Source organism: Podarcis gaigeae (assembly GCF_964106915.1).
Source record: "Podarcis gaigeae genome assembly, chromosome: 18".
In the NCBI taxonomy this organism is placed as follows: Eukaryota; Metazoa; Chordata; class Lepidosauria; order Squamata; family Lacertidae; genus Podarcis; species Podarcis gaigeae.
The window spans coordinates 5,606,448-5,622,660 of record NC_139696.1 but is presented as its reverse complement, the minus strand read 5'-3'; the positions used below and the strand labels follow the sequence as shown (position 1 = coordinate 5,622,660).

The following is a 16,213-nucleotide window of genomic DNA, read 5'->3' as shown; positions in this document are numbered from 1 at the left end:
GGTACCACTGTACTTGAAAGAATTAATTAGGCTGAGGATTAAATCAGGACTAAATAAATAAACAAGAAACAACACCATAACGAAAGTTGGGAAATATGATTATGGCAGGATGATTGTTCTATGAAATAATGATATTGGAGACTGCTACATTCAATTACAAAGAAAATCAGATGGAAGAGATTAGAGGAAGTCAAGTAATATGTTTATGAAGTTGGATTTTAATTAATTAAGCTTTATTGTATTTATGTGGGGTTGGTACTTCTTTGGTTTTTCTTTTCTTTCTTTTTTCTCATTATTGTTTTTTTCTTTTTCAGTTATGTTAAAGTTATGTTTTTATACGAAACTTAATAAATATTACTGTGGGGGGGAATAAAAACAGCCCCAGCTATTTCCACACCTGACAATAATTTCCCCACTGATACAACACAGCAGAGAAGACCTTTGTGTCCCCTAATAAAGGTAAAGGGACCCCTGACCATTAGGTCCAGTCGTGGCCGACTCTCGGGTTGCAGCACTCATCTCGCTTTACTGGCCAAGGGAGCCGGCGTACAGCTTCTGGGTCATGTGGCCAGCAGGACTAGGCCCCTTCTGGCAAACCAGAGCAGCGCACGGAAACGCCGTTTACCTTCCCGCCGGAGCGGTACCTATTTATCTACTTGCACTTTGATGTGCTTTCGAACTGCTAGGTTGGCAGGAGCAGGGACCGAGCAACGGGAGCTCACCCCGTCATTGCAGGGATTCGAACCGCCAACCTTCTGATCGGCAAGTCCTAGGCTCTGTGGTTTAACCCACAGCACCACTCGCATCCTTTTGTGTCCCCTACTGCTTTCCAAAAAGCTTTGAACCTCTCCAAAGTTCAGCGATAGGAAACCGACATCCACTCTGTTCTCTCCATCTGCCTCACACCCTGTTGTGGAGGCAGCCCCCCCCCCGAAATGCCTTGTGAAATCTTAACTCCCCCCCCCCACAGCCTCCCTCCCCCAGCGACCCCCTGGGGACCGCAGGAATGCAGGCAATGCAACCCCTTTCCCAATGCCCCTCCCCAAGCCTGAATTCCTTACATAGCTGAGGAGATTGCTAACATCTGGGGTCTCCATCACGGTGAAATGGAGAGCAGAAGGGGCTTCATGGATATTAAGGTGATGATGTATGGAAGTGAAAGCTGGACCATAAAGAAGGCTGATCGCCAAAGAATGGATGCTTTTGAATTCTGGTGCTGGAGGAGACTCTTGAGAGTCCCATGGACTGCAAGAAGATCAAACCTCTCCATTCTGAAGGAAATCAGCCCTGAGTGCTCACTGGAAGGACAGATCCTGAAGCTGAGGCTCCAAGACTTTGGCCACCTCCTGAGAAGAGAAGACTCCCTGGAAAAGACCCTGATGTTGGGAAAGATGGAGGGCACAAGGAGAAGGGGACGACAGAAGACGAGATGGTGGGACAGTGTTCTTGAAGCTACCAGCATGAGTTTGACCCAACTGCGGGAGGCAGTGGAAGACAGGAGTGCCTGGTGTCACGAAGAGTCGGGGGTCACGAAGAGTCGGACATGACTAAACGACTAAACAACAATGTTTTGGGAAGAGTAAACCAGGCCTTCAAATGCGGGGGGGGGGGGGAGCCGCTGTAAAAAGCACATTGCACCCCCCAAAAAAGAGGATTTTGCAGTCCTGAAGCAGCACTTTGAATTGGACCCGGAAACTAAACGGCCTCGGTCCAGTATACCTGAAGGAGCGTCTCCATTGTTCTGCCCGGACACTGAGAAGGCTCTGAGGGCCTTCTGGCGGTTCCCTCCCTGCGAGAAGCCAAGTTACAGGGAACCAGGCAGAGGGCCTTCTCGGTGGTGGCACCCGCCCTGTGGAACGCCCTCCCACCAGATGTCAAAGAGAAAAACAACTACCACACTTTTAGAAGACATCGGAAGGCAGCCCTGTTTAGGGAAGCTGTTAACGTTTAACAGACTATTTTAATATTTTGTTGGAAGCCGCCCAGAGTGGCTCGGGAAACCCAGCCAGATGGGAGGGGTATAAATACAGTGGTACCTCGGGTTAAGTACTTAATTCGTTCCGGAGGTCCGTTCTTAACCTGAAATTGTTCTTAAGCTGAAGCACCACTTTAGATAATGGGGCCTCCCGCTGCCTCCGTGCTGCTGGAGCACGATTTCTGTTCTCATCCAGAAGCAAAGTTCTAAACCCAAGTTACTATTTCTGGGTTAGGGGAGTCTGTAACCTGAAGCGTATGTAACCCGAGGTACCACTGTATTTTAATATTTTGTTGGAAGCAGCCCGGAGTGGCTGGGGAAACCCAGCCAGTTGGGCGGGGTATAAAAAATAAATTATAATTATAATTATTATTAATGGTAGCCAGTGCATTCGGACCAGGATCAGTGCAATATGCTCAAATCGTCTTTCTCCAGTGAGCAACCCAGCCACTGAATTCGGCACCGGCTGAAGTTTCTGAACAGTCTTCAGAGGCAGCCCTACGTAGAACGCATTGCAGTAATCTAACCTTGAGGTTACCAGAGCATAGACGAGAGCAGCTAGGCTATCCCTGTCCAGATAGGGGCGTGGCTTCTAGGGGCTGTGGGCGTGGCCTGGGGCGAAAGTGGGTGGAGCAACAGACAGCATCCAGCAGGTTACATCCCAACAGTGCAAAGGCTGGGGGTTTTGTGCACCCAGCCGCCCACCTCGCACACATGCGCATCTCACACAAAGTCTCCCTGTTGCCTCACCTCCTCCAGAGCCGCAGTTTGGAGACAGCTGCCCATTGGAGCAGGTGCACATGTTCGGTCGGGAGCAGAACCCATCTCCGCAGGAATTCCGGCAAATGGCTGTTGGGGAAAAGGGGGGAGAGAAAGAGAAAAGGAGTTTAAAGGCCCTGTCCTTTCATCCCTACCCTAACGTTCCTCCAAGGAGGATTTCCTCATCTCCATTCTGGCCTCACAACAACCCTGTGAGGTGGGCTCGCCTGAGAGCTCACAATGTCACCAGGGCCGGATTTAGGTTTGACGAGGCCCTGAGCCACTGACAGCAAGGGACGCGGGTGGCACTGTGGGTTAAACCACAGAGCCTAGGACTTGCCAATCAGAAGGTCGGTGGTTCAAATCCCCGCGACGGGGTGAGCTCCCATTGCTCGGTCCCTGCTCCTGCCAACTTAGCAGTTCGAAAGCACGTCAAAGTGTAAGTAAATAAATAGGTACCACTCCAGCGGGAAGGTAAACAGCATTTCCATGCGCTGCTCTGGTTCGCCAGAAGCAGCTTAGTCCTGCTGGCCACATGACCCGGAAGCTGTACGCCGGCTCCCTCGCACAATAGAGCAAGATGAGCGCCGCAACCCCAGAGTCCGCCACGACCGGACCTATTGGTCAGGGGTCCCTTTACCTTTAAGCCACTGAAGGTAATGGGGCCCTTTCTATGTTCCGCTGCCCTTTGTCAACAACAAATTGCCACTGTTGAATATATGCCACATGGTAATTTATGGAGCTAATAGGTATCTCAAGCCATTTGCACATGTTGCCGTGCAACCAGTCCATGCAGAATGTAGGCACCCTATATATAAAGGTAAAGGGACCCCTGACTATTAGGTCCAGTCATGGCCGACTCTGGGGTTGCAGCGCTCATCTTGCTTTATTGGCCGAGGGAGCTGGCGTACAGCTTCCAGGTCATGTGGCCAGCATGACCAAGCCGCTTCTGGCAAACCAGAGCAGCACACGGAAATGCTGTTTACCTTCCCGCCGGAGCGGTACCTATTTATCTACTTGCACTTTGACGTGCTTTCGAACTGCTAGGTTGGCAGGAGCAGGGACTGAGCAACGGGAGCTCACCCCGTTGTGAGGATTCAAACCGCCGACCTTCTGATCGGCAAGTCCTAGGCTCTGTGGTTTAACCCACAGCACCACCCGCGTTCCCCCAGCACTCTTAGGAAACTACAATTCCCAGAACTCACAGGGTGGAGCCGTGACCGTTTAAAAGGCGATAACACTGTGCTAAGTGGGACCTATAGCAGGCTTGCAAACCAGTTGTTAAACTTCCTTATAATTTAGCCCTGGAACGAGCTTTCAAGCAGCTGAAGCAAAAGAGCTCTTGCAAAACCCACTTTTCTGGTTGTGTAATTTGAGGATCTTCATAGGGGGTAGGGATAAATCTATGTGGAGCTTTCCATTTGTTTGAGTGCTTGTTTTGATCCCAAGGACAGCTCACACTTCTAGGTAGAAACATCAAACCGAAATGTTTCACCCCAATAAAGCAAAGCCATGAAAACGGCAATTTTAAGAACATTTCATGTCCCAGAGTTAAGGCTGCTTGCGCAAAACCAACTTAATATGGAACATTTTTAAAAGCAGATGTATACAAGCCGTTAAATTTTAAGAAAGAAACCGTAAACCAGTTCAGATCCCCAGCTAGACTGAATCAAATGGGTTATCGTGAAAGCCAAAGAGGTAATAGAGCAGCGGTCCCCAACCTGTGGCCCATGGACCGGAAGCAGCCCACAGAGGCCAATTTAACCGGCCCACAAGCCGCCCAAGAACCGAGCCACCTGCTTGGCAAGTCCCCGCGCACTGCGCTAAACCGGTGCAGCACTGTGCAGGTGGGGACTCTCTTCTGTGGCTTCGGAAATCGGTTCTGCACTGGTTAATTAATTAATGCACTGGTTCCCACCGGGGAGACATAACCCTGGCTCATATGGACAACATACTGGATCCCACCGGGGAGACATAACCCTGGCTCATACTCACGGACAATGCACTGGTTCCCACCGGGGAGACATAACCCTAGCTCATACTCACTTACAATGCACTGGTTCCCACCGGGGAGACATAACCCTGGCTCATACTCATGGACAGTGCACTGGTTCCCACCGGGGAGACATAACCCTGGCTCATACTCACGGGCAATGCACTGGTTCCCACAGGGGAGACATAACCCTGGCTCATACTCACGGACAATGCACTGGTTCCCACAGGGGAGACATAACCCTGGCTCATACTCACGGACAATGCACTGGATCCCACAGGGGAGACATAAACCTGGCTCATACTCATGGACAATGCACTGGATCCCACAGGGGAGACATAACCCTGGCTCATACTCACGGAAAATGCACTGGTTCCCAAAGGGGAGACATAACCCTGGCTCATACTAACAGACATTGCACTGGTTCCCACAGGGGAGGCATAACCCTGGCTCATACTAATGGACAATGCACTGGTTCCCACCGGGGAGACATAACCCTGGCTCATACTCATGGACAATGCACTGGTTCCCATCGGGGAGACATAACCCTGGCTCATACTCATGGACAATGCACTGGATCCCACAGGGGAGACATAACCCTGGCTCATACTCACGGACAATGCACTGGTTCCCACCGGGGAGACATAACCCTGGCTCATACTCACGGACAATGCACTGGTTCCCACAGGGGAGACATAACCCTGGCTCATACTCATGGACAATGCACTGGATCCCACCGGGGAGACATAACCCTGGCTCATACTCATGGACAATGCACTGGATCCCACAGGGGAGACATAACCCTGGCTCATACTCACGGACAATGCACTGGATCCCACAGGGGAGACATAACCCTGGCTCATACTAATGGACAATGCACTGGTTCCCACCGGGGAGACATAACCCTGGCTCATACTCATGGACAATGCACTGGTTCCCACCGGGGAGACATAACCCTGGCTAATACTCATGGACAATGCACTGGATCCCACAGGGGAGACATAACCCTGGCTCATACTCACGGACAATGCACTGGTTCCCACCGGGGAGACATAACCCTGGCTCATACTCACGGACAGTGCACTGGTTCCCACTGGGGAGACGTAACCCTGGCTTATACTCAAGGACAATGCACTGGTTCCCACAGGGGAGACATAACCCTGGCTTATACTCATGGACAATGCACTGGTTCCCAAAGGGGAGGCATAACCCTGGCTCATACTCATGGACAATGCACTGGTTCCCACAGGGGAGACATAACCCTGGCTCATACTCACGGACAGTGCACTGGTTCCCACTGGGGAGACGTAACCCTGGCTTATACTCATGGACAATGCACTGGTTCCCACAGGGGAGACATAACCCTGGCTCATACTCACGGACAATGCACTGGATCCCACAGGGGAGACGTAACCCTGGCTTATACTCATGGACAATGCACTGGTTCCCACAGGGGAGACATAACCCTGGCTCATACTCATGGACAATGCACTGGTTCCCACTGGGGAGACATAACCCTGGCTCATACTCACGGACAATGCACTGGTTCCCACCGGGGAGGGTCTTCCATCCTGGGCAGCAGTACGAGTGGAACCGGGATCCACAGACGTTGGGCCTGAAAGTCAATGAGAGAGTCACAAGCTGAATGTTTGCTCCCTGCTTGCAGTGGCCGGCAAATCTGTAGGTGGAGCAGATGGCGGCGTTTGCCTGGATGCTACCTGTCTCTGGGGTTGTTCGGAGCAACTGCAAAACACCTGAGACTTCCTGACGCTGAGTGAGACCATCATCCACCTTAGCATCGCTTACACTGATCAGCAAGAGCTCTTTGGAGTCTCAAGGCAGACACTGGGCTTTCCCAAACTTGCAGCCAAGACTGATCTGACTGGCAGCATTTTCCTGGGGTTTCAGGCAAAGGCGATTTCCGACTCTGACCTGGAGACCCTAGGACCTGTTGCATGCCATTGAACCCATTGCCAGGGATTGGTCAGCTGTGATTCGTGGCATTGCAGCGGGTTGGACTGGATGACCTTTTGGGTCCCTTCCGTTCTATGAGCATCAGGAGAACTTAAAGGTTACAGCAGCGTTGTTGAGACATCAGAGAGAGAAGGCAAGGTTCAGCAGAGGGAGAGAATTAAAAACAGAATGAAAGAGGGGGCGAGAAGTCAACGAAAATAACAGTTTTACTATGTATTGAAAAGCGTGTGTTAATTTATTTATTTTTGAAAAGTAAAAAGATGATAAGGAATAAGTGTGAATTTCGGGAAGACATAAAACCGTAGAATTGTAGAGTCGGAAGGGAACCCAGGGGTCATCTAGTCCAACGCCCTGTAATGCAGGAAAGCTCAACTCAAGGACCCAAGACAAATGGCCGTCCAACCTCTGCTTTGCAACTGCCAAGGCAGTCCACCACATCCCAAGGGAGACTGTTCCACTGTCGAACGGCTCTCACTGTCCGAAAGGTCTTCCTGATGTTGGGTTTCTTGTCACTTGAAGCCATGGGTTCGAGTCCTGCCCTTCCAGAGCAGGAGAAAACAAGCTTGCTCCATCCTCCATGGGAGAGCCCTTTAGATATTTGAAGATGGCTCTCATATCTCCTCTTTTCCAGGCTAAACATACCCATCTCCTTCCATCGTTCCTGCGCTTCAGTTCCCGTATTGTTTTGGGATATAGCTGTCAACGCTTCCTTTTTTTGAAGGGAAATTCCCTTATTCCGAATAGGATTCCTTGCAAGGAAAGGGAAAAGTTGACAGCTGAAAGTTGGACCATAAAGAAGGCTGATCGCCGACGAATGGATGCTTTTGAATTCTGGTGCTGGAGGAGACTCTTGAGAGTCCCATGGACTGCAAGAAGATCAAACCTCTCCATTCGGAAGGAAATCAGCCCTGAGTGCTCACTGGAAGGACAGATCCTGAAGCTGAGGCTCCAAAACTTTGGCCTCCTCATGAGAAGAGAAGACTCCTGGAAAAGACCCTGATGTTGGGAAAGAAAGATGGAGGGCACAAGGAGAAGGGGACAACAGAGGGCGAGATGGTGGGACAGTGTTCTCGAAGCTACCAGCATGAGTTTGACCAAACTGCAGGAGGCAGTGGAAGACAGGAGGGCCTGGTGTGCTCTGGTCCAGGGGGTCACCAAGAGTTGGACACGACTAAACAACAATGTTGTAAACCAGGATTTCAAATGCAATTGGAATCAAATTCCTCCTACATCCCTAGCTGTGATCGGCTGACTTAGCTCACGAAGCTTTGCAGACTCCCCTGTCAGCAAGGCTCCCCGCATTTACCTGGGAGTAAACCTCCTCAAACTCAACGGGGATTAACCTCCGAGCCAAGAAAAGGCCTGGGAACGAGTCGTTGCACAGCAGCACGACCCTGAAAATGCTCGCCGGGAAGCGAGCAGCGCCAGTTCCAGCGAGGCTTTGTCCCAAGCTGTGTGTGGGCTGGACCTCAGCCTCAGACATACCTTTGCTTGGAGTTCTTGTATCAATACATCTGCTATATGTTTACATTATGGGCTGGAGGTGGGGGTTAGGAAGGGGGGGGTTCTCTCTCAGAAACATGCACATCCAAGAACGACAGAACATGCTTATAGTAAAGGATGCTGTGGTCTAAACCACTGAGCCTTTTCGGCTTGCTGATCAGAAGGTCGGCGGTTCGAATCCCCGCTCCCATTGCTGCATCCCAGCTCCTGCCAACCTAGCATTTCGAAAGCACGCCGGTGCAAGTAGATAAATAGGTACCGCTGCGGCAGGAAGGTAAACGGTGTTTCCGTGCGCTGCTCTGGTTTCCGTCACGGTGTCCTGTTGTGCCAGAAGTGGTTGTGTCCTGCTGGCCAAATGACCCGGAAAGCTGTCTGTGGGCAAACGCCGGCTCCCTCGGCCTGAAAGTGAGATGAGTGCCGCAACCCTATAGTTGCCTTTGACTGGACTTAACCATCCAGGGGTCCTTTACCTTTATCTATAGTACAGGCAGAGGCTCTGTGGTCACAAGGCATGGATGTCCCGATAAGGTCTTGATGCGACCTTACGTCCGAGTGCAATGGCAAACACCAACTGCCTCTCCAGCCACCAGCGAGGGATGAAAAAAATTCCATTTCCTTGTCTATTTTTGCCTGCCTCCAATCCAAAGCTCTCCCCCTTGCATGTCATTTTTTCTTTATAAAAAAGAAAAATAAACAGACTCCCTTGGGAGGTGATGGATTCTCCTTACAGACAGACAGATAGATAGATAGATAGATAGATAGATAGATAGATAGATAGATAGATATAGGGTTTTTTAAAAGATTTTTCTAATTTACATTTCATTTAGTAAAGGTAAAGGGACCCCTGACCATTAGGTCCAGTCGTGACTGACTCTGGGGTTGCGGTGCTCATCTCACTTTATTGGTTGAGGGAGCCGGTGTACAGCTTCCGGGTCATGTGGCCAGCATGACTAAGCCGCTTCTGGCAAACCAGAGCAGCGCATGGAAACGCCATTTACCTTCCCGCTGGAGCGGTACCTATTTATCTACTTGCACTTTGACGTGCTTTCAAACTGCTAGGTGGACAGGAGCTGGGACCGAACAATGGGAGCTCACCCCGTTGCAGGGATTCGAACCACCGACCTTCTGATCAGCAAGCCCTAGGCTCAGTGGTTTAACCCACAGCGCCACCCGCGTCCCATATATTTCATTTAAACAACCTTAAATCAATGACTTCCCTTCTTCTCTTTCCATACTTCCTTTTGCATACCATCCATATCTGCATATTTTAAACAAACTAAACCATTCCGTGTTCCATTGTTACATCCATCAAAACTTATCTGCACTATTGAATTTATCTTAATGCTACCAGCGTTTTGAAATGTGCACCATTTTCACCCATATAATCAGTAAACATTCTCCAGTCTTTTTTAAAATGTACATCCTTCTCGTTCTCTTGTTCCATATGTTAAATCTGCAAGCTGCATGTCTTCCTGCATGTTCAAGTTCTTTGGCTGGGACCTTTTTGGTTTTCCATTTTGCGGGCTAGCAAATCACGGGTGTCAAAAAAGACTATTTATTTCTGCTACTGATGCAGCCGCCTATGTTTTGATGAATTCTTCTTCCTTGTAGGTTTTTAAGCAGAGGTTTGCAGGCCATCTGTCATGGATGTTTTAGCTGAGATTACGTCATTGCAGTGGGTTGGACTCTACAATTCTACGAGTTTACGTAAATCACATAACTCGCATTCATTTGATAAACATCAAAGCAATGGCTTTGCATCCAACGTTAGTCATTCTCGGAGTAGACCCATAGAAACGAAAGAATATTAGTAGGAGTATTTATTGTATTCTAGCTGTTTCCTCATTCAATTCCCACAACAACCCTGAGAGGCAGTGACTAGCCCTCAGGGTTGAAAGCGAGCTTCATGGCTGAGCAGGAATTTGAACTCGTCTCCCATTACCCTCATCATGGAAACATAGAGTTGGAAGGGATCCTGATGATCAATGCAGGAATCTTTGACCTATGACCCTGAGATTAAGAGTCTCGTCCTCTAACAACCGAGTCATCCCATGCCAACATTTTCCCCTAAGCACGACATTTCACTGGTTCTGAATTCAACCCAGGTTTTCCTGTTTGTATTAGCTGTCCAATAGAGCAGACAAAATTTCGTGGTGCAACAGCTATGGTTCTGGTGTGCTGGGGACCACGGATGCAAAAACACACCTCTTTGTATTTCTGCAATTTGGCCAATAGTTTCTTCGCTGACTGAATGTTAGAAGGATGATGAATGTTAGAAGGATGTTATGTGGTTTTAGCAGAAATGTTATAAGGGTTTAGGAAAAAATAGACTGTTATTTGGTGAAAGGAGGGAAAGTAAAGTTACATTATATTAAGATAAATTACAGAACAAAAAGTGGAAAAGACTATTTACAGAAACACTGTAAAATTAATATCTGTTAGAAGGATGTTGAAACAATATTATATGATTTTAGCAGGAAGGATATAAAGGATTTGGGAATAACTGACTGTTAATTGGTGAAAGGAGGAAAAGTAAAGCTACATTATATTAAGACAATTTACAGGACAAAAATTTTAAAAGAGGGAAAGGATTTGCTGAAATAGATAATAGACCTAGAATACAAAAAAGGGAGGTGTGAGGAGGTCAAGGAAATAAGCTAATGAAAGGAAATCTGATGCATTTTCTTTTTTGCGTTTATGTTTTTGTTTAATGGGTTTTATTTCTCTGTTGTTTTTTCTATTTTTTATATTGTGGTGTGTTGTTTTGTTTTTGTTTAATGTGGTATGTTTATTTTTTCTTTCTGTAATTGTTGAAACTTTAATAAATATTATTTTAAAAGAAAAAATAGTTTCTCCGCTGACAACATGTGACGGACAGACTGATGTTTTCAACAGCTAAATTGTTCTGAGATACAGTGGTACCTTGGTTCTCAAATGCCTTGGCTCCCAAACGCCGAAAACCCGGATGTAAGTGTTCCAGTTTTTGAACATTTTTCAGAAGCTGAACATTCTATGCGGCTGTTGGCTATTGTTTCTGGGGCGCTTGCACCAATCAGAAGCTGTGCCTTGGTTTCCAAACATTTCGGAAGTCAAATGGAATGGATTAAGTTTGGCGCTTTTGTTTTTGCTGTTTATTTTGCATTTTCTGTTTTTGAGGCTTCTTCGGTTCATTTGTTTTTGTGACTGTGTGGAACCCAGTTCAGCTACTGAATGATTGATTGATTGATTGATTGATCGAGTGACTGCGGAAATGGATAAATGCCCCCCCATCCAAACAGTGACTCTCATCAGTGCAGGTAAGAAAAAATAATAATTTTAATTTTTATCATCTATGATACTGTCTTATTTATTTGATAGTACAGTACATTTATTTCCTGCCAACCTAGCAGTTCAAAAGCAAATCAAAGTGCAAGTAGATAAATAGGTACCACTCCAGCGGGAAGGTAAAGGGCGTTTCCGTGTGCTGCTCTGGTTCACCAGAAGCGGCTTAGTCCTGCTGGCCACATGACCTGGAAGCTGTACGCCGGCTCCCTTGGCCAATAAATTGAGATGAGCGCCACAACCCCAGAGTCGGCCACGACTGGACCTAATGGTCAGGGGTCCCTTTACCTTTACTTTACATTGATTACTGCTTTCATTTTATGGATCAATACTCTTGTTAGATAGTGAAATTCATGTTAAACTGTTGTTTTGGGGCTTTTTTTAAAAAAAAAAATCTGGAACAGATTAATCCATTTTGCATTGCTTTCTATCGGAATGCACACGTTGGCTTTGAAACGATTTGGTTATGGAATGGACTTCCAGAACAGATTAAGTTTGAGAACCGAGGTCCCGCTGTATTTTGCAGGGAGCAATCTACAAATGCGACGGAATGCAGGGGGAACGAGACACCCAGGCAGGAAATGGTCAGCGAATCAATTTAAGCGCAAAAACATTTGGGCGAAGAAGAGAGCAGATCGCACAACGCCTCACCAGCTGCAGAACTAAATGGAAGGCAAACAGCCACCTTTTGTTGCAAAGGATGAACCACCCACGACCATGTCTGTCAAGTTTATTAATGGATTCCGATGCCTCCATCTAACGGCTGGTTTTCCTTTAATGCTTTTAACACACTCTGCCCAGCTTTCTAGCCCAAGGGGCAATCTTATGACTCTAGGGAAAAGTAAAGGGACCCCTGACCACTAGGTCCAGTCGTGACCAACTCTGGGGTTGCGGCGCTCATCTCGCTTTATTGGCCGAGGGAGCCAGTGTACAACTTCCGGGTCATGTGGCCAGCAGGACTACGCCGCTTCTGGCGAACCAGAGCAGTGGACGGAAACGCCGTTTACCTTCCTGCCGGAGTGGTACCTATTTATCTACTTGCACTTTGACATGCTTTCGAACTGCTAGGTTGGCAGGAGCAGGGACCGAGCAATGGGAGCTTACCCCGTCACGGGGATTTGAACTGCTGACCTTCTGATTGGCAAGTCCTAGGGTCTGTGGTTTAATCCACAGCGCCACCCGCGTCCCAGCGAAGGGATCTTCATACCTACATGAAAATTTGAACCCAGGCCCTGACCTACTGCCCTAACCACTGTCTGAGACAGTGCATAGTAATCCGAGGGAGTAAATCCGAGGGAGCCGGCGTACAGCTTCCAGGTCATGTGGCCAGCAGGACTAAGCCGCTTCTGGCAAACCAGAGCAGCGCACGGAAACACTGTTTACCTTCCCGCCGGAAGGTATTTATCTACTTGCACTTTGGTGTGCTTTCGAACTGCTAGGGGGGCAGGAGCAGGGACCAAGCAACGGGAGCTCACCCCGTCATCACAGCGATTCAAACCGCCAACCTTCTGATCAGCAAGTCCTAGGCTCTGTGGTTTAACCCACAGCGCCTCCCACATCCCGCTTTTATGATTCTACCAACGCTTAAAACACATTCAGTCATGACGCACTGGGCAAGAGATTTGGAATATAATAGTCAGATGGCAGACTGGGAAACGCACCTGGCACTCACAAATTTTGGTGCCACAGCCATGGCACCCACGGCCCTGGGCACCCACAGTTGTGGCGGAGCCAGGTTGGCGCTCCTGCCCGCAGAGCCACGCGCGATCTACAAAACCTGCTTGTTTCTTCGAAGACCGTGGCGTAATGGTCCGTTCCCCGCTGAAATCGGAAGCTGCCCTCCTGTATCCCAGTCGCCAGCGGCATGGAAAAGACAGTGCATTTGTCCGCTTTAATACAGGGGTCAGCAAACTTTTTCAGCAGGGGGCCGGTCCACTGTCTCTCAGACCTTGTGGGGGGGGGGGGCAGACTATACAGTCATACCTCGGGTTACAGCCGCTTCAAGTTGTGTTTTTTTGGGTTGTGGAATGCCGAAACCCAGAAGTATCGGAATGGGTTACTTCTGGGTTTCGGCGCTCATGCATGCGCAGAAACACTAAATTGCGCTTTGCGCATGTGCAGAAGCACTGAATCGCAACCCGCATGTGCGCAAACACGTGTTGCGAACACTGCAGGTTGCTAACGTGTATCCCGCATGGATCACGTTCGCAAACTGAGCGTCCACTGTATTTTGAAAGGGAAAAAAATGAACGAATTCCTATGCCCCATAAATAACCCAGAGACACATTTTAAAGAAAAGCATACATTCTACTCATGTCAAAACACCAGGAAGGCCTCACAAATAACCCAGGTAAAGGTAAATGGACCCCTGACCATTAGGTCCAGTCGTGACCGACTCTGGGGTTGCGGCACTCTTCTCGCTTTATTGGCTGAGGGAGCCGGCGTACAGCTTCCGGGTCATGTGGCCAGCAGGACTAAGCCGCTTCTGGCAAACCAGAGCAGCGCACGGAAACGCCATTTACCTTCCCGCCGGAGCGGTACCTATTTATCTACTTGCACTTTGACGTGCTTTCGAACTGCTAGGTTGGCAGTAGCAGGGACCGAGCAACGGGAGCTCACTCCGTCGCAGGGATTCGAACCGCCGACCTTCTGATCGGCAAGTCCTAGGCTCAGTGGTTTAACCCACAGCACCACCCGCCTTCCGCAAATAAGCCAGAGGTGCATTTTAAATAAAAGGACACATTCCACTCATGTAAAAACACCAGGCAGGCCCCCAAAATAACCCAGAGATGCATTTGAAATCAAAGGACACATTCTACTCATGGAAAAACATGCTGACCATCTGCGGGCCGGATTGAGAAGGCGATTGGGTCGGATCCAGCCCCCGAGCCTTAGTTTGCCTACTCATGGCTTACCCTCTCAAAGTGTCGTGGCCTCTTCGCCTCACTCTGCTGGGGGGCTGCTTGCTCTCATAGCTGCTTGCAAATCTGTCAGGCTGCAGGTCTCCATCATGCTGTCCACTGGCGAACTCTTGGTAGAAGGCAAGGGACATGCACCCCAGGAGGAAGCGGGTCACCCACAGGGGTCCCATAATGGGTGCAAGGAATCAGGCCACCAACACCTTGGGTCCAGCGGGAGGGTCTCTGCAGCACAACAGCAGGAAATCCGAGCTTCCTTTTCTGAGCTGGAAGGGAAAAGAAATCAGATAAGGTCCCGAACTTCCAGTGGCGTAGCGTGGGGGGTGCAGGGGGGCCGGCCGCACCGAGCGCAACGTCTGGGGGTTAGGGTTAGGGGGCGCAAATCCACGGGTTAGGGGGCGCAAATTACTTGCCTTGCCCCGGGTGCTGACAACCCACGCTACGCCACTGCGAACTTCTCAAGTGCTTCATGGTCCATGATATTTATATATATATTTAGTGGGACGCGGGTGGCGCTGTGGGTTAAACCACAGAGCCTAGGACTTGCAGATCAGAAGGTCGGTGGTTCGAATCCCCGCGACGACGGGGTGAGCTCCCGTTGCTCAGTCCCAGTTCCTGCCAACCTAGCAGTTTGAAAGCACCTCAAAGTGCAAGTAGATAAATAGGTACCACTCCGGCGGGAAGGGAAACGGCGTTTCCGTGCGCTGCTCTGGTTCGCCAGAAGCGGCTTCGTCCTGCTGGCCACATGACCTGGAAGCTGTACGCCGGCTCCCTCGGCCAATAAAGCGAGATGAGCGCCGTAACCCCAGAGTCGGGCACGACTGGACCTAGGCTCTGTGCTTTAACCCCCAGCGCCACCCACGTCCCTTAAAGTGGCCTTGTAGTGCTTTAAATATGTGGTGTTGCTGTGGCCTTTGTCTTATCTAAATAACTGGCTTTGCTTTGGAAGTGGAGCTCATAGAAGAGGAATCTGCCCCTGTTGCATATATATATATATATATTCCAAATCTTGTCCAATGCATGTATTTCCCTCTCGGCAGTTCCTTAATCATGCACATCTGTGCATCGATAAACACACGGCGGAAAAGAGAGAGGAATGTTGACGTGAATCAATATACAATTTGGTTATGTGTTGATAAAATCGCTGGCAAAAACACGCAATGCATGGTTCATTATGGTTTAACAAACCACGGTTTAGGACACTGGCGGACGAAGGGGGAGTGGTTTGCCTCAGGTGCCATTGGGGGGTGACATCGCAGCAGCCCCCACCCCCTGGGACGTTCGGCACTCGCCGCACACACCCCAGGATGCGCGCCATTCAACCTGAGACGTGTAACAATAATAATAATAATAATTTACAGTACTATTTATACCCTGCCCATCTGGTTGGGTTTCCCCAGCCACTCTGGGCGGCTTCCAACAGAATATTAAAAACAATACAGTGTCAGACATTAAAAACTTCCCTAAACGGGGCCGCCTTCAGTTGTCTCTTAAAAATAAAATAGTTGTTTATTGCCTTGACATCTGGTGGGAGGGCGTTCCACAGGGCGGGTGCCACCACCGAGAAGGCCCTCTACCTGGTTCCCTCTAACCTCATTTCTTGCATGGAGGGAACCACCAGAAGGCCGTTGGAGCTGGACCTCCGTGTCTGGGCTGAATGATGGGGGTGGAGACGCTCCTTCAGGTATACTGGACTGAGGCCGTTTAGGGCTTGAAAGGTCAGCACCAACACTTTGAATTGTGCTTGGAAACGTACTGGGAGCTGATGAA

General features: G+C 49.2%; 1 protein-coding gene across 4 annotated transcripts in view; it reads right to left on the bottom strand.

Annotated features, from left to right (window-relative positions):
• The window catches only part of FBN3 (fibrillin 3), a 171,759-nt gene that overhangs the window by 143,515 nt on the left and 12,031 nt on the right, over positions 1-16,213 (bottom strand). For 3 of the 4 annotated variants that reach the window (XM_083720127.1, XM_083720129.1, XM_083720130.1), the window contains exons 2-4: positions 14,441-14,709; positions 6,260-6,342; positions 2,726-2,824 (exon numbers count right to left, since the gene is read on the bottom strand). In XM_083720127.1, coding sequence (XP_083576253.1) covers positions 2,726-2,824; positions 6,260-6,342; positions 14,441-14,616 — 358 coding nt within the window. In that variant the 5' untranslated portion in view covers positions 14,617-14,709. Of the gene's footprint in view, positions 1-2,725; positions 2,825-4,729; positions 4,752-6,259; positions 6,343-14,440; positions 14,710-16,213 lie in introns of those variants that run through there. The other variant, XM_083720128.1, reaches the window with a different exon arrangement.